The sequence below is a fragment of the Haliotis rubra genome, unplaced genomic scaffold, assembly GCF_003918875.1.
Source record: "Haliotis rubra isolate DU_JTF1 unplaced genomic scaffold, ASM391887v1 Scf189, whole genome shotgun sequence".
Taxonomy (NCBI): domain Eukaryota; kingdom Metazoa; phylum Mollusca; class Gastropoda; order Lepetellida; family Haliotidae; genus Haliotis; species Haliotis rubra.
The window spans coordinates 1,216,451-1,240,697 of record NW_025765880.1 but is presented as its reverse complement, the minus strand read 5'-3'; the positions used below and the strand labels follow the sequence as shown (position 1 = coordinate 1,240,697).

The 24,247-nt window shown below is 39.0% G+C and overlaps 1 protein-coding gene across 1 annotated transcript; it reads left to right on the top strand.

Moving 5' to 3' along the window:
• Nucleotides 1–4,193: 4,193 nt before the first annotated feature.
• LOC124274237 (signal transducing adapter molecule 2-like) lies at nt 4,194–20,371 on the top strand. The gene is made up of 16 exons (XM_046709578.1): nt 4,194–4,303; nt 5,998–6,082; nt 6,968–7,043; nt 7,540–7,638; nt 8,250–8,335; nt 8,511–8,577; nt 9,407–9,467; nt 10,923–11,053; nt 11,951–12,036; nt 13,032–13,126; nt 14,807–14,895; nt 15,548–15,638; nt 16,432–16,486; nt 16,814–16,985; nt 17,300–17,487; nt 18,132–20,371. The coding sequence occupies exons 1-16, from the start codon at nt 4,261–4,263 to the stop codon at nt 18,340–18,342; spliced, it is 1,635 nt and encodes a 544-aa protein (XP_046565534.1). The 5' UTR covers nt 4,194–4,260; the 3' UTR covers nt 18,343–20,371.
• Nucleotides 20,372–24,247: the final 3,876 nt, after the last annotated feature.

Here is a 24,247-nt window from a genome sequence, read left to right as displayed (position 1 = left end):
GCTGTCTGTCGATTATTCACTGTATTTGGAATATTGTTGACGAACGCAAAATGCCACGTCTAAGTGAAGCCAACCGTCATATCGCCATTGGTTTGCAACGTGCAGTTGCCCGACGCATGAATGTTCACCAAAGCACCATTTTCACGGCTCTGGGAGAGATATCGCCGGCAGAATTCGGTAGCAGATGCCCCTCGTAGTGGGCGACCTCGAGCGACCACTGCGGCGCAGGATCGCAACATCCGGGTACATCACCTGTGTCATCGAACAGCTACAGCGACCAGTACCGCTCGACAAATACCCGGATTGAGGAGGCTTTCTTCACAGACAGTCAGGAACAGGTTAAGAGAGGCTGGTTTACTGCCAGAAGACCTTATTTTGGCCCTGTGCTTCGACAACAACATCGTCGACATCGAGTTTAATGGTGCACCAACGTTCAGGCCTGGAACCTACCGAATTGGCGTAGAATCTGGTTCAGTGATGAATCACGATTTCTATTGGAACGACGCGATGGAAGAATGCGGGTGTACAGATGTCGACGTGAACGTTTCGCCGACGCTTGCGTTCCCCAGGTGGACAGATTCGGCCGGGGAAGTGTTATGATGTGGGGAACGATCACCTGCCGTAGGAGAAGTGATTTGGTGATGATCCAGGGCAACCTGACAGCTCAACGGTACTGTGACGAAATCCTACGCCCACACCTCCTTCCAATCATTGATCGCCAGAGGGAGTTGTTTCAACAGGACAATGCCAGGCCCCACACAGCACGTCACACTAGAGACTTCCTCCAGAGCCACAACATCAATGTGCTCCCCTGACCCTCAAGATCACCGGACTTAAACCCGATCGAACATCTGTGGGATGCCCTGGACAGATGGGTGCGACGCCGTAACCCTCAGCCCCAGACACTTCAACAACTCGCACAGGCACTACAGGCAGAGTGGGCTGCGATTGGGCAACCGAGGTGATGCCGTGAAGTACTGGATGCCCACGGTGGTCACACGAGGTATTGACTTCAGCGCCACCACACGTCTCCATGTGACACTCAAACTGACTTTCCTCGAGTTGGTGCCAAAGTCTGCATTCCCAGTGTGCAATTTCGCTATATATTGACTCATAAAGCCTACAAGATGATTCAAAATATACATAAAAATACAGTTGAAATTCCTATATGCGTTTCTTTTTTGAGAGAGTATATATCTAGAAAGTTTTGCAGCAAAATATTGAACGGTTTTTGAGTTATGCTTCGGAAACGAAGCCCACCCCTCCCTTTAAAACTAAGTCCAAAACGTTTCCATGGAAACCGAGAAAAATATAAATGACAAAAATCTGTAAACCTTAGGTTCTGTTTGATATACCTACCAATTTTTGTTGAAAAATATTGAACGGTTTTTGAGTTATGCTCCGGAAACAAAGTGTTTACGGACGGACAGACGGACGAGGCGTCGACTATAACCCCCCGCATTACATGCCGGGGATAAAAAGACCATGTAAAAAATCTTATTTGTATTTCTTAACACTGTTCATGACACGTCAAACTGATTTTAATGTCTAAAATTTCACTCGCATCTCTTGGTGTGTTTTTGTAATTTATGTGTAATGTTGTAAACGTATTTGCATTTGGTGCAAACGTACGGATACTCTCTCATACAGACGTGACATTATATGGTGTGTGCTCTGACAATGTATGTCACATTATGTGCGCTACACCCCCCCCTTTTTTTTGTCCTGAAAGTTTATTAAATGACCACTGAAACTCGTGAAAACAGATGAAATGAACTATGCATCCCCACTCCACCCCCTTTCCGTTCTCAAATCCGCCCCTGTACATTTACGCAAGCACGCACGCACGCATGTACGCACATACATACATACATACATACATACATAGTGTGCGAAATAGCCACTGGCCCGCTAGCCCGTCGCTAGTAAAATTCCAGTCGGGCCAGTAAATCTCCTGAGTCAGGCCCGACTAGCTAATGAACTTACATGGGGTCATTTTATAAATACATCACTCTCTCCGACTTGTTAACTTATAATACACTTTTAAATCGTGCAAGATTCTGGCCGGAACAAAATGTTCATCATATGGCAGCTTAATGATGAAACCCGTGTCATGCCGACATTATCTTGTTCTCATCTGTTTTTGCTTAGTTTCTACATTCAAATTTCGGGCTATTGAATTATTTTGTGGGATAGTAACTTTAATGCATAGCTAGCCCGACTGACAAGCAAACTTTGGAAATTATTTCGCACTCTGTGTAACATACATACATGATACTACACTGGATGACACGCTGAATTTACAGACAACACTATCAAAATCCATAGGTCGTCACTGCTTTGTACGGTTCAGTTAATCGGTGCATAAATCACTCATCGTCTGTGCGTGTGCGTTTCTTTGTGTTTTTTATCAGATGTGTCGTATATGGATTTGCATGTATTTCTTTGTAAAATAATATATGATGATATACGTGTGCGAGTTGGATTTACAACGGTAACGCGTGAATTAATGCTACATTACACCGCAGTGAGAAATACTAAATGTTGTAAGAATATCACAAATATAATCTGGGCCAGGCGAACCTGCGCATGGTAGACAGACAGCGCAGTGTTAGTGCTCAACGGCCGGCTCTCATGTTAATGAGACACACCGTTTGCCCGGACATTCGATCCTCATGCAAACCCAGATGTGTCACAAGCTGCTGACCCCAAATCGCTCGTGTGTGTGTGTGTGTGTGTGTGTGTGTGTGTGTGTGTGTGTGTGTGTGTGTGTGTGTGTATGTTTATAGGACATCCATGTCTGCCCGTCTGTCTATATATTACAAGAGATTTTATTCGATTTTATTTCCCGACAACATAGGACATCAGCACACAACACGCGCGCGCGCGCACGCAAGCACTCACACACTTACAACACAGCGCATTTCTGTATTGAGTGTTTGAACTTTGTCTCTTTACAAAGTGACCGTTTCACCTGTGTTATATTACTGCTGAGTAATCCGACGTGTATTCAGCGTTTTTCATTTCCGTGATAAGGCCACACGGTCGGTCTATTGATGTTTCCAGTACTTGTGAAACAGTCAGGAAAAGATAAGAATTAACGGCCCCAGGGTTATCACAAACGACCGAGGTACTTAGTACATTGTATATTGACCTTCATCACGTACCTATATAACCCCCTCCCTACTCCCATCAAGTGGTATAGTGTGGGGAAAACACAATGTTGCGGGATATTTTCTTTCATAAAAATTCAAACACATAACCTGTATCAAACAGAGACCAAAGTCAGCAGGCCGATACAATTCTTACTCAAATATTATATGTATTCATAATTATGAACGTTATATACGTTAACGTATAACATAACGTAGGTATATACATATAGATTTCTATAAAAACCCAATGCAACAAAACAAGTACGACAATAACCAACACACTTATCCACAATTCCCACACAGATAGCCAAGTCAACCTGCTAAGAAAAAACATATATTTTCTAACCTTATTTTGTTGTATTGTTTATGATTTCAAAGTATAATTAAGTGCTTGCTTTTTTGTGCTTGTAGTTTCAACAATGCAAGAAAACGATATCATCGTGACATTGAAATGAGGGATAGTTCAGTTGGTACACTGTAAAGAAAAGTCTGTCATAAAACATATACACGTGAAACCAAACACTGCTGTTTGAACAACGTTTGCCTAGAGAAGAGGTTTAACGCAAACTAGGGGAGAATTAAATATAAATAAATGTTGAACAAACGATACATGTTTTAAAAACAACCTCAATGAGAGGGGAAACAGATGCCAATAAAAATTTACATGTCCTGGAATCGAGTGAATGTGAAAATAAAGAAGATTCCGTAAAATCCCTTAAGTATCGTTCCCCTTGTCAAATTTTACCTTATCTTTCCGTTTGATTGTTTTGTATTACATCCAGTTAAGTGGCCCGTTTTATTATAAAAGAGAAGTATATCTCACTTCACATAAACTGTTATTTGCGTAGTATCATTTGACTCATACATGTATTTATAAAGGTACAACCAGTCAGTCATTGTCACAGGGATTTTCATCACAGGATAAATAGCCTCGCTCGAACAGCCATATGTCTACTGTATGAGAGTTCCAAATGCTGGTTAATCAAGAATCGCACCTTGCCGGAAGTAAACAAGGATGGATATGACGTCATTACATGCGCATGCGTATCATAGAGGGTCTGAATGAAAAGTGATGCAGTATTTTGATTAAAAATCTGTCATTAAAATGCCTTTTTTCTCGCAGAATACGCCTTTCGACCAAGATGTCGGTAAGATTTTGATTGTACAATACATTTTCGAGCATGTGATGCTCTATTACGTTGTGATTGTCTCTAGTTTCGGTGTAAATTCAATGTTTCCGGGTAGTCCTACCATAATATGTGGACTATTCCTGTCAGATTTGGGATCTCAGTAAATGTTACATATTTCACACAGACACACTCCGTTGTGACATTAACCTGTCTCTGCATCGTCTACCTTTTGTTCTATCCGTTGTCTAACAGGGATGGATATTACTGTTGATCAAATATTAAGTAAATGTACACCTCACTCCAACTGAATGGGAAGCAGGAGTCCTAACAAGCACAAGAGACTAAACTTACGCAATAGACATCACATCGGTGGTGGTTTTGCCAATATCCATATACTAGACATAAAAATAACACGGTTTAGATGGTATGGTAAATCCTTTATAGCAGAGAGGTATAAATGGAGACAATTTTTTCCAGTGTCAGCCGTGTAATTGTGTCTGATGTAACAAAAGCCTTTGTGATCAGATCAGCTGATTTTTTACTTGACGTTGACTTGACCAGAGTTCAACGTAGTCACTTGTCCATAACTTTGGAAAAGATGAGAAGGCTAGTGATCCATGCCAAAGTAACATGGAGTGAATGTGACAAACACCTTGCCTGGAGTTCATTGTGGATATAGTTGAACTTTCCATGGGATATCTATTTCTGTGAATATATTGTGTGTGTGTGTGTGTGCGCGCGCGTGTGTGTGTGATACTGATACATATTTTAGGTGTGCAAAGTTCATATGTGAAGTTATTGCTTTGCCTGAAGTAATAAAGTGATGTGAACTGAACTACATTTGCCTTGCGTTTATGACATTTTGCCAACGATTGGGAGTAAATTTTCAGATTCCATTTCTGAACACATGATGAAATAGTCCAATTGCAATAATTCTTTTACTAGAAACACTTTTTTGCAGTGTTAGCTGATTGGCAATCAATTTTCAGGGAATTAGACTCAACTCATCCAAGTGTTTGATTATGTATCAACCACAAAATCAGAAGGTTTTGATTGATGGAATTTATAAATATTTTAAATGGTGCTATCAACAACATAAGGCATTAGGACATTTCCATAAGTATATCACTTTTTCATGTGGTTATGTCATTACTATATGTACGCAGCATCGAAATAACGGCTGCCCAAGGCTGGCAACTTTCATGTTGGGCTGCTTGAAAAAATCTCCGTAAGCCCGATTGTATGGCTGATATTTTTAAATACCTCCCTTTTGGAAGCTTAGTATGAATAACACGCGAGAAGATATATTTGAGGTGGGTATCGCTCTAAACTTTAGCTATTAAAAGTTTTGAGAAAATATGTCATTTTGATGATGTAAACTGATATTGGGAATTGCAAGTTTAACATGCTCTTTTCAAATGTCACAGGCTGGGGATGTGACTGAGTATTTAATTTCATGCTTGTTGTTTTTAATTTGCTGAATGAATTCACATTTGAAACAATGATAAATTCAATTTATGCAAGCAGCTTTCAAGACGGGCAGGCAACATTTATCGGTCACATGCCCGACTGTCTGGTTGAGTTTGAAAATTATTTCGATCACTGCATGTACGTTTTTAAGGACATTTTGTCTGACAATAAATCAGTGTCTTAGATAATTAACTCATTTAAATCCTGACTGGTGTTGATGTTGTTTCTTGTTAACTTTACAGAAAAGGCAACCAGTGAAATGAATACAACTGAGGACTGGAGTCTCATTCTTGACATTTGTGAAAAGGTGTCAAGGACACAGAATGGGTATGTCATCATGATAACCTATATGCACAAATAGAGCTCTCTTTTGCAAAACACCCGTGAAGCTCGGGTTAGAATGAACCTTCAGTAACCCATGCTTGTCGTAAGAGGCGATTAATGGGATTGGGTGGTCAGGCTCGCTGGCTTGGTTGACACATGTCATCGGTTCCAAATACCGCAGATCGATGCTCATGCTGTTGATCACCGGGTTGTCTGGTCCAGACTCGATTATTTGCAGACTGCCGCCATACAGCTGGAATATTGCTGAGTGTGGCGTAAAACTAAACTCACTCATTCACTCTTATGCAAGTATCCTTATTCAGTTTTCGAAATTGACTTTTCCTTTTAAAATTGGGGTCATGAACACTCATGAGCAGGGCCGTTCCCTTAGTGTGAATTCATATTGTTATATTTGATCATGTGGTAAGAAAGCAATAAGACGTAACCATTTATTTATCACTCGACATTGCTCACTATTGCACCAAGGCTGATGAACGGTTGTCTACCACTAGTACCAGTGGCGTGTGCAATGTGTATCCTCATCTTTAAGTCATGTCTCATTTTTTTCAATAAGTTTTTGTAAATCCTAGCACCATGTCAGGTGATTTTGTCAGAATATCATGTTTATGGATTTGGCAACCATAAAAATATGTCTGTCTTTTAGGAGTTGTATATGTAACTGATGACAAGAGAGTATGGATGATGTCTTTAGAACATAATTATCAGAATTAAAAAATGATAAAAACATTTCTGTGAAGTATCTAACAGTAATTTAACTTGTGATATTATATATCCCCTGACTGATAAATTGTTGCAATGTACACTCAAACATCACTACAATTCTAACACAGAGGACAATCTTATTGCAAATTATTTTGTTTGTTTCAGATCCAGAGATTGCCTTAAGTCTGTTGTGAAGAGATTAAATCATAGAGTTCCTTTTGTATCCATGCAAGCATTGACAGTGAGTACATGTATTCAAACACTAAAAAATATGGACCACAGACCACCACTGATAGATTTGTGTGTACAATAATGATGGAAGATTTATGGCAGACTTAGGTTATGTTCTGTTGTTTGTGAAAATATTTCTTGTATGAAAAATGATATTATACAACTTGATAATGACAATTGAAATCCATGGAAAGGCCTGGGTTTTGGGGTGATATGTTATGTTTGGGATTACACTTTCTCAGTAGAGTTCAGATTCTGTTACTTTGGGGGATTCAGTCTCTTTCAGGATTCAAACCCACACTCGGGTTGCCTTCAGTTTTAGTCTTCCATATCATGAACCTTGGTAGAGAAAAAATCCTTTGTATATTACCACATGTAACCAACTTATTAGAAAATGAGAGATGGTAGATTTTGATTAATGTGAACATATAGACTGAAACAGTATGTTTTATCCCAGTGAAATGTTGTCACTTCGTGTACCACTGTCTGTATATGATGACTTTCAGCTGTTGGATGCATGTATCAACAACTGTGGACGTCCCTTCCACTTGGAAATCTGCTCCCGGGACTTTGTGTCTGAATGTCGAACTCTCATCAACCAAAAGGTGAACAGATAGGGCAGTGTATTCAAGTATCATTAAGACAGTCATAGTCTCTGTGTCAAAAACGCTATGTCAATCACACTCTTATGTACATCATTCTGATGACATAGATCTAGTCCACATTTGAAAGTCGTTTTATATCTTACTAATACATGTAGAATAGTAACAGCGTTGGAATTAGGTGAGGAGTATGAAGGATTAAATCTTCCAGTTAAACTTTCAGGATCATCAACTAAATCAGTAAATGGTCTGCATTCCTCAACCTAAGATTGTGTATAAGTGAAAAAGAACTTGGTTATATTTTAGATTTCATTTAATTGTAGTAGATATTGGACAGGTAGAGTATCTAAGGATGAAGGGTTACATGTTGACTTTGTTACTGTGTTGTTCACTTCGTTTCACCATGTTCATGGGCATTGGGGTAGCCTATTAGTTAAAAAGGTCTCTGGTGATGCAGAAGGCCTGGGTTCGATTCCACACAGTACTACAACATGTGAAGCCTATTTCTGGTGTCACTTGCTGTGATGTTGCTGGAATATTGCTAAAAGCAGTGTAAAACCCAACTTACTCACTTATCATGTTCATGATTTAAAGGATATAATGTTGGTTTCCAGGCTCATCCTAAGGTGGCACAAAGGTTGCGTTTTATGATAAAAAAATGGGCAGAAATGTCAGAGTTCAAGGATGACCCTGCACTCAAGTAAGTCAGTTTTGTTTTCAGCATCTGTCTTACATGTGGTGTTTTATGTAGACCTGGCAGAGTGCTCTTATTCCTTACTATAGAACACTCACTGATGCCAGTAGATAGGTATTGATGGTGTGTATATGTGAGGAAATATGAAGGTGAGTAATGGAAGTGTTTTTAACTGTTTCAGCTTAATTCCATCATTCTATGACAGTCTCAAGAAGGAAGGAACTGATTTTTCTGATCCTGATGCAGGGGTATGTATGATTGTCTTCTTTTGATCTTGATTGTGTTTGCTTGTTTGATTCACATGTTTAACTGTGATTTGGAAGGTTATTGTTTCATCACAAACAAGTTTGAATTAAATAAACTTTAATGGACATGCTTTGGTTTAAAATTCCTATGAATGAATGTGACCCATTTTGACATTGTTAAAAATTTGGATAATGAATAGGCTCTACAGTTGATCATGTTTGTGTTTTTTAGGAAGAAATATGTTTTCAAATATAACAGCTGTTTGATTCTAAGAATGTAAACTTATTTTGTTATATTTAGTTTCATATTATTCATACAGTTGTACAGGATTTGTAAGTGATTTGTTTGATGTTTTTTATTTACAATCTGACCGCCTCCGTGCTGTAGTGGTTAGAGTGTCCGCCCGGAGAGCGGAAGGTCGCACGTTTGTTCCCCAAAGACGTCATACCCAAAGACGTTAAAATATGGTACTTGTTGGGCCCTGTCTTTTGCTCAGCATTAATGGGTACATCAAGGACTGGTCGGCTCGGAGTCAGTATAATGTGTCTGAGTGGGGCATTCATGCTTAACTGCGGCATGGTATCTCAGTGAGTTAGCACTATAATACCAGCTTAAGACTGGGCTAGTACAAGCAGCCACACATACCTACGCATGCACATTGTCATATGAGCGAAACATTCTTAAATGCGACATTAAGCCCCATTTCACGTCACCACTTATTTACAATCTGTGGATAAATGTCATGTTGAAAAGTCCTGGGACAAGGGAACAGTGAAGATATATGAACAAACATTAGAAATAGTATCACATCTATGATCCTTGGTCTTCCAGCCAAAGAAAGTTGAGACTACCGTTCGAGAAGGACAACAGGAGGAGGATGATATTGCCAAAGGTGAGGTCTGGTGAATCACTACCAATATGAGTAAAAATACTATGGTGGTAACCCAGCAAAGAGTAGGTCCCCAGTGCTCCATGCTTGTCTGAAGAGACAACCACAAAAGCAATAATAGTTTCTAATTGATAATCCTTGGAGCAGTGCTCCAGAATATTTTCTGTTATATGAGTACAGTAGTGGTCATTATCTCGCCAGTTGTCCCAATTTTGACAGTGATGGATGGTATGTGGCACTGTTCTTGTCTTATCTGGAAGGAGATAGAAATGCTTGGGCAAAGTACCATATAACTTATCATGGGAGTGGATGATATATACTTGGTAAAATATTTTGGGACAAATCTTGAAAGTGCCATCCATTGAAACAGCATCACTTTCACACAATCTGGATAAACTAGAGAGTTAAAAAAACAATGATCCTACTACCGCTGTTGTCATCTACCAGTAGGAAGTCTTCTCCTTGGTCTCTTGTAGCCCATTCTCCATCATTCTCCAGACTTGACTTGATACTCTCATACATCTGAAAACAGGCTGCAATCTCTTGAGGTGTTGCTTCTTCATACGCATCCAAAATCTTTCTCCTTTCTTTCTCCTAAATCTTTGGTACACTTGCCAGCTCTTCTCGTGCCTGTTTTGTTCATATTACTGGTATGGATATCGGGAACCAATAGAGCTGTACTTCTGTACTTCTCTCAGTTGATTGCATTCACATAATTACCCTTAATTGGTACAGCTAGTTATCCCAGTTTGACAACGAAACTTCACACACCTTAACGGATCAGCGACAAAGATGCTGTCAAATATGGGGCACTACCTGTTACTTCCAGTTTGTAGTTCTAGTGGGACATTGTGCTGCCATCAATGATCGTTCAGAGAACTTGTGTTGTACATTCTGATTTTGGTGTGAAACAAATGTGCGCATAACTGAGACAAGATAGTTCAAGTGGGTTATTATTAGGACTAGCTGAAAACATTATTAATCAGACATAATGCCAATTGGAAAAAAGATATGATTGATTATCAATATGAAAACTGTGTCATCAATAATATATAACATAAATTATTGTAATAAGAAAGTTATTTACCAAAACACACTCAGGTCAAAGACAATACAATCTGCCAATCACATGTCAGACTGAATAGTCTACTCATTTATAGTTGTTAGAAATCCATGCATAAATGTGTTGTCGCTCACCATTGTCACTGGGCAGTGACATGAAATATTTTGAGTTTTTTCACACAAAAATATTTGTAGTCAACTGTATGAGTATGTTATGTTAACTAGTGTAGTTTAACACACCTATACACATTGTTTACAGCCAATCAGGAAGCAGTAGTCTGATAATCAGCCATGTACTATGTTTAGGTTGCTGATAGCAAAGGCAAAAACTGGCTTTGTTAGACAATCAAGTGCCGTAGAATAATGTGCAATTCATTGTTGTTTAACATTTTCCAGCTATTGCACTGTCCCTGCAAGAGGCAGATAAATCTGCCAAGACAACCAGTCTGTACCCAACTAGTTTTAACACGTCTACAGGAGGAGCATCAGCCGTGTATGCAACACCTAGACCCAGAGAACCTAGGAAGGTTTGTTGTCAGCACGATCATTTCTTTTCTTAATTAAACAGCCACGGTAATAAGACCAGTGAAGATCTGGGTTTGAATTTGGTCTTCAGCAACCCATGCTTGTCAAAAGCGGCAACTAAGGGGATCAGGTGGTCAGGCTTGCTGACTTAGTTGGCACATGTCATCGCATCCCTTATTGTGTAGACTGTTGCTCGTGATGTTGATCACTGGATTGTCTGGTCCAGACTCAATTATTTACAGACTGCCATCGTATAGCTGGAATATTGCTGAGTGCGGCGTTAAACAACAGTCAATCAACCTTGTTAGTAGACACTGGGGCGGAATCAGGGTGGAGGTTGATTTGTTCCTCTGTCATTGTTTTGTATTATGTCTTGTTTTCTATTCTACCCTTTTTGATTATGTTGGTGTTGAAAATGAGGACTCAAGAGAATCTGTTGCATACAGGGGAGACAGATCTTGGTGAAGACAGTAGGTGCAATTCATGTAGGCCATGCTATCCTCAGCCTTCTCTGTGGTCATGTATTACATTGGGCATTACGTAATAACACAGAAAGGGGCCAGGCCATTCACTGATAAATGAATGCAGCTATCAGTCATGAGTTCAAGGCTGATGGTAGTACTTGTATTTGATATTGCTTTGAGATTCCTCTATATGACAACCCAGTCTTTGTGGAAACGTTCTGCCATCTTATTGTATGTATGGATTTGTTCAGCTAAGAGGCAATGTTCTCTGAGTCACTGGCTCCAGGTTATGTTGTTGAATGTTGAATATTAGTGGTGATAGCACTTCCCAGAACTGTAATGCTGCAGGTACTACACTCAGGTATGTGTGTATAAAGAGCAATACTGTACATGAAGTCAGGTAACATGTGCTTTACTAAATCTTTGTTTTAACAGGTTCGAGCATTGTATGACTTTGAAGCTGCAGAAGATAACGAGCTCACATTCAAGGGTGGAGAATTAATTAGTGTGTTAGACGACAGGTAAGTCTTCCTTTCTTGAAAACTTCACAATAGTCATTGTTCAAGGTAGCATCCAACTCACTCTCAAGTCATCATGGGTTAACCTGACTGGTTATGTTATAATTTGTATTTACTATTACATTGTGTAGTTATTCATTTCACAGAAGTGAGAGTCAGGAGTAGGATTGAGAAACATAAACACTGTTGGTCAAACAAAATATATATTGACAGGCTATTCCCTACGACAGTCTACAGTGTAGTCACTTGTTTGTTATTGAGTACAGAATCAGACTTATGAGGCAGGTGTGTGAAAAGTTGCATGATTGGTTGTCGGTCTGGAAGTAGCTAGATGTAAATTCAGAAGCTTTTGTCTTCTATTGACACATAGTGACTTGAGTCTGGTTGAGACAGATTGCTCTGTGACTTCAAAGTGGGTCAAAATTTGACTCTGTACTCTTGTGTTATCATGAGCATGTTCCTTAATTATAGTTGTATGTCTGATGTTGTGTGATACTATTGTGTGTTTTGTGATACAGGGATCACAGCCTTATGTCATGTGTCTCATACAGATTACTAATCATGCTAATTAAGGGACCGTTCATAATTTTATGCTTGAAAATTATTTGATTTTGTACATGGCATGGGGGGTCATTTACTCTGTACATACATGGGGTGGGGTGGGGGGGTCACATTCACATTGTACATGCTTCTCCATTAAATTAACCATTATCCCCCCTTGCCATAAATCATGTAGGGTCCCTAGGGTTAACATGGCTGGACATTATCATGATTATTGATTGCAAATCATGAACAGATGCTGTTAATTTCTAGTTTGATACAGCTCATGTTTAATGGATATATCAGTACCTGGGTATCACAATACTACATTTGATATCACTGCTTACTTCATATATCCTACTGTTTTGTGCTATTTCAGCACAACACAGTGTTACCTACTTTTCTGTGGAGGCGTATTGTCAGTCAGGGTTTAAGTTGTCTCCCCTTTGCTTCTGTAGTGATCCCAACTGGTGGAAAGGTTTTAACCACCGTGGTGAGGGACTGTTTCCAGCCAACTTCGTCACTGCAGACCTGTCGGTAGAACCAGAAGAAAGTAAGTATTTAGATCCATGAAGTTTGCAAGCCACTGATGTGAGATACCTGTTTGTGTTGTAGTATAGACCAGGTGCCCTGTACAGAATTGTCTAGTATCGATGTATCGGTGTTTATGTGCTGGTTAGAACCTGGACTTTACTGTCAGGGACCTGCTCAGGTGACCCTATTCAGCCCCATCTGCTGTTTGGGCAGTGTAAAGGCAACTTACTGCTGATAACAGGAGCAATAAAGATGAAGATGCTGTAATGCTTCATTTATTTTTTTTCACTGAAAGCAATGTGTAAATACCCCAGAATATGAGAAAAAACAACCTTTGAGTAAAACAGTTTCCTAATTTGCCAAGAGCACTTAGTTTAGCATCCTAAATAAATCCCATGTCTCATCACACTCCCAATGCCAATGAGCTAAGGGCAGCAAGACGATTTTTTCCGGTATAACTGAAATATTACACTCAAGACACTAGTTATCCCCCCGCAAAACCCGTATTAAAATGGACTCTGTCCGTTCATATTTGTCTTTTCCGGAGCAGAACTTTAAAACCGTTCAATATTTCTTCACCGAACTTGGTGCATAGATTGGTCTGAATTAAATATTTTTGGCGTTTCCATGGCAACAAGTTTGACTGAGACTGAAATTGGTGTTGGTGCACTTTTCCGGAGCAGAACTCTAAAACCGTTCACTATTTCTTCACCGAACTTGGTGCATAGATTGGTCTAGTGGTGTACTGGTGCCTTTTAGTAGTTTTGGTATTCTGAATTAAATATTTTTTTGCATTTCCATAGCAACAAGTTTGACTTAGACTGAAATTGGTGGTAGTGCTCTTTTCCGTAGCAGAACTCTAAAACCGTTCACTATTTCTTCACCAAACTTGGCACATAGATTGGTTTCGTGGTGTACTGATGCCTTTTGGTAGTTTTGGATTTCCGAATGAAATATTTTTGGCATTTCCATGGCAACAAGTTTGACTTAGACTGAAATTGGTGGTAGTGCTCTTTTCCGGAGCTGAACTCTAAAACAGTTCACTATTTCTTCACCAAACTTGGCACATAGATTGGTCTGGTGGTGTACTAGTGCCTTTTGGTAGTTTTGGATTTCTGAATAAAATATCTTTGCATTTCCATGGCAACAAGTTTGGTGGTAGTGCTCCTTTCTGGAGCAGAACTTTTAAAACCTTTCAGTACTCTCCTTCCACTTTTCTATATACACACCAAAACATTTGACATAATCATAACTCGTAGACATATTCATGAAGAGTATTTTGCCGTTGAGGGGGATATTGATGACTTTGTCTTTTTCTTATTATTGTTGTTTGAAAACTGAACCACTCAATGATAAATAAGATATTATCTTCGTGTCAGATGACATCAAATTCTGAGGCATGCAGTAGAGTTTGAACTTTTATTGATGAATGAGATCCTCTATGTATTACCTATGCTGACATGCTAATCAAGATTTTCTGTCTCTATTTGACCCTGCAGCTAACTCTGTATGCCTCATTGCAATACTCCAGAATGGATGGATATAGGTTATATGAATTGTTATGGCTCAAAATAACCTTATAATATTTCTTTAGCCTGATAAATTTGGTGGTTAACTTCAACCGTTTGTAATACCATCCCATGATGTTAGTTCTGAGTGAAGAGCCTTGAAACACAAGTGTAACATTTTTTTTTTGTAGGCAAGCCTGAAAAGAAGACTGTACAGTTTAATGAACAAGTAGAAGTGAAAACTGTTGAACCGTTGCCAGACGAGGTGGAGATAGATGAGGTGAGTAGACTCAGCAAGTGTTACTTACTGTGAAGGTTGGCATTCTTAAAGCATCCATTATGGAAGTCAATTGAAAATAGTGAAAACAAGGCACTGGCAGCCGACCTCTTTTAGTGTTATGTCAGTGTGAGTTTGAGAACTACTGAGTGAGTGAGTGAGTTTAGTTTTACGCCGCACTCAGCAATATTCCAGCTATATGGCGGCGGTCTGTAAATAGTCCAGTCTGGTCCAGACAATCCAGTGATCACAAGCATGAGCATCGATCTACACAATTGGAATACTATGACATGTATCAACAAAGTCAGCGAGTCTGACCACCTGATCCCGTTAGTCGCCTCTTACGACAAGCATGGGTTAATGAAGATCAATTTTAACTCGGCTATTGAGAACTACTGAAGGGTTGAGGTTCTTCTGAAAATATTTAATGTTCAGTATATGTTCATTACTTTGTTTATTCTGACATAATAGAATAGTTCTCCAGAAATGATGCTGTACACAGGAATTGACCAATCAGATCAGGGGATCAGACTTGGTGACTTCGTTAATTACCTTACTATATCCCAGTGGTGTGAGTTGTTGCTTACAATGTCAGTCACTGGGGTTTATTCATTGAAGATTGTAGTCTCATTAGTATTTTATGATGACCTTTCAGAGTAAGATAGATGAGACGTTACAACTGATACAAAATGCAGATCCCACTGGTGAGACGCAGCCAGATTCCCAGGAACTCCTGAACCTTGAAGGTATCTCACATTTAACCACTGTCTTCTTAACTGTTGTGTTACTAACATTTTTATGCGGGGGGATGTAGTCGACGCCTCGTCCGTCTGTCCGTCCATGGTCTGTCTGTCCGTCCGTCTGTAATCATTTTGTTTCCAGAGCATAACTCAAATTCCCTTCATTATTTTTCAACAAAAATTGGTAGATATATCAAACAGAACCTAAGGTGGTGCCTTTTGCTGTTTACAGATTTTGTGTCACTTATATTTTTCTTGGTTTCCATGGAAACGTTTTGGACTTAGTCTTAAAGAGGGGTGGGCTTCGTTTCCAGGGCACAACTTGAAAACCGTTCAATATCTTTCAACAGAACTTGGCAGATATATGAGACAGATCTTGAAGTGGTGCCTTTTGCTATTTACAGATTTTTGGCATATTTATTTTTCCCGGTTTTCATGGAAACGATTCGGACTTAGTCCCAAAAGGAAGGGTGGGCTTCGTTTCCGGTGCACAACTCGAAAAGCGTTCAGTATCTTTCAACAGGACTTGGCAGATATATTGGGCAAATTTTGAAATGGTGCCGTTTGCTATTTACAGATTTTTGGCATTTATATTTCTCATGATTTCCATGGAAACGATTTGGACTTGGTTTAAAAAAAAGTCAAGTAATTCTCAGATGAATTGTTCTTTCAAATATGTGGGGGCCGGGGGGATATGTCATCTTCTGATGACTCTTGTTTTGTATTTTTATCAGAAATACTATTGAAAGTGGCATTGCATTAAATCATTTGTGAATGAATCTTTTCAATTTTGTTACAGAGCAATGTAAAGTAATGGGTCCATTGATAGATACCGAACTAGAGAAGATAGATAAGTAAGTATGTAGTCTACCGTAAAATGAATTGTAAGTGTTAAAGTCTTAAAGTTACTACTTTAAAAGAGCTGCTATGAACATGTGTCTACAGCTTGTGTTGTGGAACCTGCTCTAAATGTTTATAGTTGAGAAGTTTCCAAGCGATTTGACATGAATGTGTATATTGCGATTCTATTTGTATCATAACCTATGTATCTTGATACACATCCTAACTATGCAGTATTGTATCAGGCCTTGTTACTGGTACAGTGTAACTATTATTTATACTGCTATTTACAAGTGTTTTAAAGATTCAGCGCCTGACATGTTTCTCGTCCATGTTTTCAGGAAACATGCTCAGCTGGTCGACCTGAACAAGAAGGTGATGGAGGCACTGCAGATGTACCACTCACTGATGAGGGAGAACCCAGCATTCAACTACACCATGAAGGGGCCACAGGGCTTCACTCCAGGCATGATGCCCCCAGCACCAGCACCAGCTGCAGCTCAGATGACACAGGTAAAACATCCAAGCACTTGTACAAGGAATCTCACTTAGAAAGGTTGCCAGTAAGGGACCGTTCATTATTTATGACTAGAGGGGATGATGATGAATTCTATGGAGAAGCATATACAATGTGAATGACACTCCATGGATTTCAGCTAGTTAGGAGAAATGACTTCTTGACGCAAGTGATTTTTTTATGGAACCATTTCCTACTCTTCTTACCGACGCGGTCATGTTTCTATATTTTTCTATGACAGATTTAAGAAAATATTCACAATGCTTGTATTGTGTTTTTCATATGAATATTTTGGGATTTGTCTCCACAGCCAATGTACAATGGACAACCTCAATATGCTACTCAAGGCCAAATGCCCTCTGGTCCAGGGCAGGTGCCACCAGCGCAAGGTCAGATGCCACAAGGTCAAGGTCAGATGCCACCAGGATCAGTGATGCCACCACCTCAGAGTTTCTCACCCCCACTCTCTAGTCAACAACAACAACAACAATATTCCAGGTAACATTGAACACTTCAGCTGTTTACATTCTCACTGATCCTGGGTTTGAAATCCAGAATCATGCATGTTATGATATTTGGTCATCAGTGGTGAATGTATTCAGGCACATTTCTTTACATACTAATATATTACTGAATTACTGTTGAAGATAAGAACATATTGCTCACAAAAAAGGAAAAGGTTGGCATGCATGTATCAGGGGTGGAAATAACCCATTGCCCGACGTCTGAGTCCAGTGTTTTTTTCTGTGGGGCAAGCAAAATTTGTATATCACACTGTACCGGTGTCCAGTTGACTTTCCAATGTTAATTATGTTGTTTATTAAAAAAATCAGCAAGAAAACGGTCGGTATAGCGGAAAAATTATCAGGGCAAGTGACTTTACATGTGCCACTGTACCGGAGTACACTATCAATTTTAAAGGTATTTTCCACCCCTGATGTTTATTTTATTTACTGTAACCCCACATGGGTAGATTGTGTGAAACACGTTTCTGGAATATTGCTAAAAGTGATGTAAAACCAGACTCTCTTACTATTAACTGTAGTCTTTGTCAAATGCTGTATCCACACATTTCCTCTTAAATCATCATTTTTCAGGAAACATGAAAACACCTTTGACAAGAATGCACATTTTCTTCACAGCCTCTCCACTCAAATGCCACAGTCGACATATGCTAGCCTACCCTCAGCTAACAATTTACCAATGGCCTCCGGTCCCACGAATCTGCCACAGCAGCCTGTTCAAAATGGCGGTGCTATGCCCACACAGTTAGCGGGGCAGACAGGGAGCTATCAAAGTCTGCCGCCTCAGACAGTGTACCAGCCTCCTCTTCAGCAGCAGCCATTACTGTGAGTCAGGAGTGGACAAGCTTGTATGTGCAAAATGGGGATGTCTTTGTGCTCGTCATTTCATGACTCCAATCGGACGCAATCAGTGATGAAGTGACAGAGATTTGATTGTGTGACAGTGTGTACAGCCTTGCCATTACAGTTGTCACAAGGAAGCATGAATGTAAGCATGGATTTTAACATGCATGTGTAACATGTAACACAGGCATTGGAATGTAGCTACCTTCCTGTAAGGATTCAAAAGATAATTTATAAAAGCCTAATTTTATATTCTTCTCCTTGCTGATTAATTTTCATAATGTTGATGTTCCTATGGTTGAATGCCCATCAAGAGAACAGGAAGAGCTACCTTTGTTTCATTCGGGTACAATTGATTTTTAATGAAGATGCCATTTATCATCATTGTTTTTGATTTTGAACAGAACTGAAGATGATTTTTCTCTTACAGTGTTGTGAAAACTGCATGGTGACAAAATGGCTTCTGAAGTAATCTCATTTTACGTCATGTACAAAAATACAACCCTCCTTATGCATTTCGTGATTTAGAAAGTCCCTTACCGATTCCATAATTCTGAAGTGTGAAAAGGGGGTTGCCCCATAACTGTAATTAAATTATTCCTCATATGCAAGAAAATATCTTACTTCTCATTGTGCTTACGGTACTGCAGAGTGATGACAAGTGGCCACCGCATGAATGAGACAATGCACAGTTTATCATGACTTGTTGTGGTACATTTCAAAGTGACTGAAACATGTATCTGTGAAGTTATGTTGTGAACAAATAGTCTTGTTTTGGTTTCTCATTTCCTTGGAACAGTGTATGTCAGTTTGATCCTCATTTCATAATGCACACTCTCTCACTCTCTCTCGACATGTTCCTTAGTACCTCAGTCATTTATTTGTTTATATTGAAATGCACATGGTTCATTTAGATTTATGGCATTACCTAACAATGTTTTCACCCATTCATGTGTAGCTTTTCATTTTCTTTTATACTGTTAATTAAGATTGATGTAAATCCAAAATGTTATATATCATTCTGGAATTTAGTACTAATATTCATGTAAAATGAAGAAAGACTGAATGTACATTGGTTACACCCAAGTATAAGTTCTTTAAGAATTGGTATAAATACCTGATGATTTATAAAATGAGCATGGAATTTTGTTATGTGATACTCAAAAAGATTAAAGGACGACCTGATTCTTTCATATACTATGAAGAATTTAGGTGGTGCTTAACCTTTTTAGTAGTATATCATGCCCCATGTGCACATGTATCAAAGGGTAATTGTTCCCACTGATCTTCTTGTGAAAGGAGGGTAGAGCTCAGACTCCATTATGGGGATTTTCATGTTTGAAGAGTCAACATAGGCAATTTTGCAGTTTTGGCCAGTTTTAAAATCCAAATATACATTCTGCTGAATGATATGTCATCATGATCATCCTGTACTAATTTTGAAACGCAAGGAGTAGCATAAGTCTAAACTTGAACAACATAACATTAACAATTTTCAGTGTTGCCCTAAGATTGTCAGTTGCTAGGATGGTGAAGCAATACTGTGTCTCAATCCGATCAGCCCTGGTTTGACTGTGAGTAGAATGTGTAACGTGTGATAAAGAGTCTGCAGGAAACACGACATCACCACCTTTAGCCAGACAAACGCCAGCTAATCAAAATGTGAGTTTGTCAAAGTCACAAACTGAAGCTTGTATTCTTCAAAAACATTGCCTGGTGTATAAAGTGAATCTTAGTCTACACTTAGCACCCAACAGTGTGATAAAAGGCAGTAAGTATCTCTCCTGTTTCATTAATTCAAATAAATATTCCACAAAATCCAAGCAAATTTGGGCATATATACATATATATATATATTGTCTCTATGTTTCAACTGGAGATTACTGAGAGGCAGCTGTTAGGCTGAGATATTTATCATTGAGAAAAAGAGTCTGCCATAGATCTCAACAAGATAATGAGTTCTTTGAATATGTACATGAGAAAATATTTTTGAATAATCTTTATGTGATGCAAAGGTTGAAGAGTTGTTGTTTTGTTAAATGCAAGCTTGCTGAATGTTACTGATTCGGATAAATGTGATGCACTGTTTAGACTCTGGTTATGTGATGCACTGTGGTGGTCACCAATACCCAAGGCTAAGATAATACTGAATGTTACTGATGGACTCTATCGGTTATGTGATGCACTGTTGGTGGTCACCAATACCCAAGGCTAAGATAATACTGAATGTTACTGATAGACTCTATCGGTTATGTGATGCACTGTTGGTGGTCACCAAAACCCAAGGCTAAGATAATACTGAATGTTACTGATGGACTCTATCGGTTATGTGATGGCATGTTGTTGATAATACTTTTGTTACAGTAATTAATTGCAAGCTAAGATAATACTGAATGTTACTGATGGACTCTATCGGTTATTATGTGATGCACTGTTGGTGGTCACCAATACCCAAGGCTAAGATAATACTTGCTGAATGTTACTGATGGAGATAATCTGAATGTTACTGATGGACTCTATCGGTTATGTGATGCACTGTGGTGGTCACCAATACCCAAGGCTAAGATAATACTGAATGTTACTGATGGACTCTATCGGTTATGTGATGCACTGTTGGTGGTCACCAATACCCAAGGCTAAGATAATACTGAATGTTACTGATGGACTCTATCGGTTATGTGATGCACTGTGGTGGATGCACTGTTGGTGGTCACCAATACCCAAGGCTAAGATAATACTGAATGGGGAATGCTTGTTGTAAGAGGCAGCAAACGAGATCAGACGGTCAGGCTCGCTGACTTGGTTGACACATGTCATCGTGTCCCAATTGTGTAGATGGATGCTCATGTTGGTGATCACTAGATTGTCTGATCCAGACTCAATTATTTACAGAACGCCGCCATATGGCTGGAGTGCAGCGTTAAAAAAACAACCAACTGAATGTTGGGCTCTAGTTGTCCAGCCAGCTGAAGCCTGCAGTTTACTGTGCAGAGTTACATCCTTTTGGTATGCCTGAAACCTGCTATCATGGGTTCAGGTTCCAGTTTGCCTTGACTGTGTAGCTTGGTTTGTCAGCACCATGCATGCATTATGAAACACCCTCGTATCCATAACACAGAATAAAGACAAAGTAAAATCATATTTTCCATGGACATAGCAGAACACAAAGAGCGTTATTGAGAGGGATGACTGTATACTAAAATACTGTTCCAAGTGGTGTTAAAGACAACTCACTAATATTTTTAGTGCTGAATGTAGAGGAAATCCCTTTAAACAATCCTTGTATTATCATGCATACATACCTCAGTCAAGAACACATGTTGGAAAGCTAGGTTTATGATTAGTTGAGCCATGACAACTGCCAATGTGAAGTCCCATGGGACATGTTACAGCTAAGAGACAGGTAGTTTTGTCATAGCAAAACATCTCTTTATATGTGCAATTATGGCTAACCTTACCCAAGTTTTTGTTGAGACTCAAGCACTGTATATTTACCGTACTAGTATAACCCAGTAGATTTTTTAACTTGCTGTACACATTTGAAAGGCAGTTTTCATGAATAGTCATGAATTGTGAATACACAATGCCATTTGGAAGGTGGTCAAATGTAACATATGTGGAGTCCCATTCAGGGAAATCGAGTGGTAGCTGGCGGCTGGCTTTGTGTGCTGGTGATTAGGTGCCACACTGAGGGTGTGGGTTCGAATCCCAGATGGGACTAAACCCAACAAAAGTACTAGAATCAGTACTTCACTAAGAAAGTGTAATCCAAACTATAACATATGTTACAGGCATGTATTGGTTTTCATTTGATGGTACATGAGTACGGTATAACAGATTCCTGTAGTCCATATGTTCAGTATTTCTTGGTTTACACTTTTGTTTCAATATTTTTACAGCAAGATGGATTGGAAAATATGATTTTCTGATTTATTGATTTCACAAATGGTATCTAAGATGTGAGTTACTTGACCTTTTTCATTGCAGTTTAACCTATTCACAAATCATTTGTGGTCAACAGATCTCGAGGAATCTATAAACTAAATTTATTACAAAATCTTGCAGTAGTTATGAGCTTACACCATGAAACCAACTGTTTCTCAGGTAGTCAGGCTCTCTATTATAATAAGAATGGTGCACAAATGGACCTTCTTTAGCAAATCTGAACTGATTTATAAAGAGATGAAATAAAGAATGAAAACCAAATTTGGTAATTTTTTATGTGGTTGAAATGGTAATTACAAGTGGAATGTGGTAATTACACGTGAATGCTATGTTATACAGAGATCTCTGTAGCACTGCTTTTGTTAGCATTCCCCACACTGACAGTACAGATGTAAATTACTGTGTTTGGAATTAAATCCTGGTTATGTAAAAGTGGATATTGGATGTTCCCATCTGGTGTTGCACTATTACATGAAATGTATGTGATATATGTGTGTATGTTGCAGGAAATGTACATAGCTTGATGTATTTGCTTTCATTAGCAAATGATGAATATTAATATATTTGCCGATGATTTTATTGTACATTTCTTATGTCTTTCTTGTGTACAGATATGCCATGATTACGACCATTTGTAAAGTGTATTCACTGAGGTGCAAATAGTGGACTTTCGGTTTGGCCAAGGAGCCAGAGATTTCCCAGCAGATTATCACTTTGGATTTAGTATTATGCTCACTGGAAAAATAAGAAGTTTATCTCCACAGATAAGAGATAATCCTTGTAGATGGGTGTTATGAGAACCCATGGCCTTGTGTCATCCCACAGTTTGCCATTTGCCATATGTTTAAACTGAAATATTTATTCGTTTAGTCATGATGGGATTGGCAAACAAGCATAAAAACATGCTTATATCAATGCCGCTCCCTAACAATGATACAATAGTATTAACAATTATAATTGTGATGTACACATGAGCTGGGTGCAAAACATAATGTGAATCTACAAGGAACAATATTGACAATGTAATGTGTTACAATTTGCAAACATACGTTGAAGACAAATAAACTAGAAGCTGTTGTGATCTCAGTATAACAGCAAGGCACGGCATGTACAATAAAACTAGGCTAGGTAAATTGCGAGAATCTCTGGGAAGATATGATATAGTTATGTACCGATTTTAGTAGTTCCAGATTTACCTGTTCTGATGAGCCCGAATGACCAAATAAGATTGATGGCAAATTAAATCCTCTACTAAAGAAGTATGCATTTGATCTTATGTCGTTAAATATGGGACAGATGAGGGAGAAATGAAGCGCATCTTCGGTGTGATGCCCGCAGTTACATTCAGGACTATCAGATATATATCTGGAAAAGTTATCTCCATTTAGATCGCTACACCCAAGCCGAAGTCGGGAGTGGATTATCCGGCAAGATCTTGAACCATGGGAAAGATGAAAGTGCATTTCACTAAGCTTTTCACTAAGCGCCACCAATGCTTACTACCGTACGAGTCGTTTATCTTACTATCGATTTTAGAGACATAATTTTTCTTTGCTGTGCGCACAGCCGATATAACTTTATTTCGAAGTTTACGAAAGTTAGCCCAATCGGAGGGTCGGTTGCGTCGTTTAGCGGTTTTGTGTACACGGTTACGTTTTCGTTTCAAACTACGCACTTCGCCAGACATCCATAACGGATCATTGGGTCGAATAGTAATTGTTTTGTTTGGGATATTATTAACACAAACCTCTAAGAAAGACTTAGAGAACGAGTTTGCTGCTTCATCAATTGTGTCAGATGACAAAATATCTTGCCAAGGAACTGAAGTTAAGCTTTCAATAAGGTTGTCTTTATCAATCATGTTCAATCAATCATATAAACCGTCCTTCTAAAAGTAATATGGATCAGACAGGCCTGAACATAACACGCTATCAACATTCGATACA

Excerpts from the sequence above, each read along its gene's own strand:
- LOC124274237 (XM_046709578.1), top strand. The coding sequence starts at position 4,261 with ATGCCTTTTTTCTCGCAGAATACGCCTTTCGACCAAGATGTCG. Across the intron at positions 13,127-14,806 it reads GTCGGTAGAACCAGAAGAAA|GCAAGCCTGAAAAGAAGACT; the intron begins GTAAGTATTTAG and ends TTTTTTTTGTAG. Across the intron at positions 15,639-16,431 it reads GGAACTCCTGAACCTTGAAG|AGCAATGTAAAGTAATGGGT; the intron begins GTATCTCACATT and ends ATTTTGTTACAG.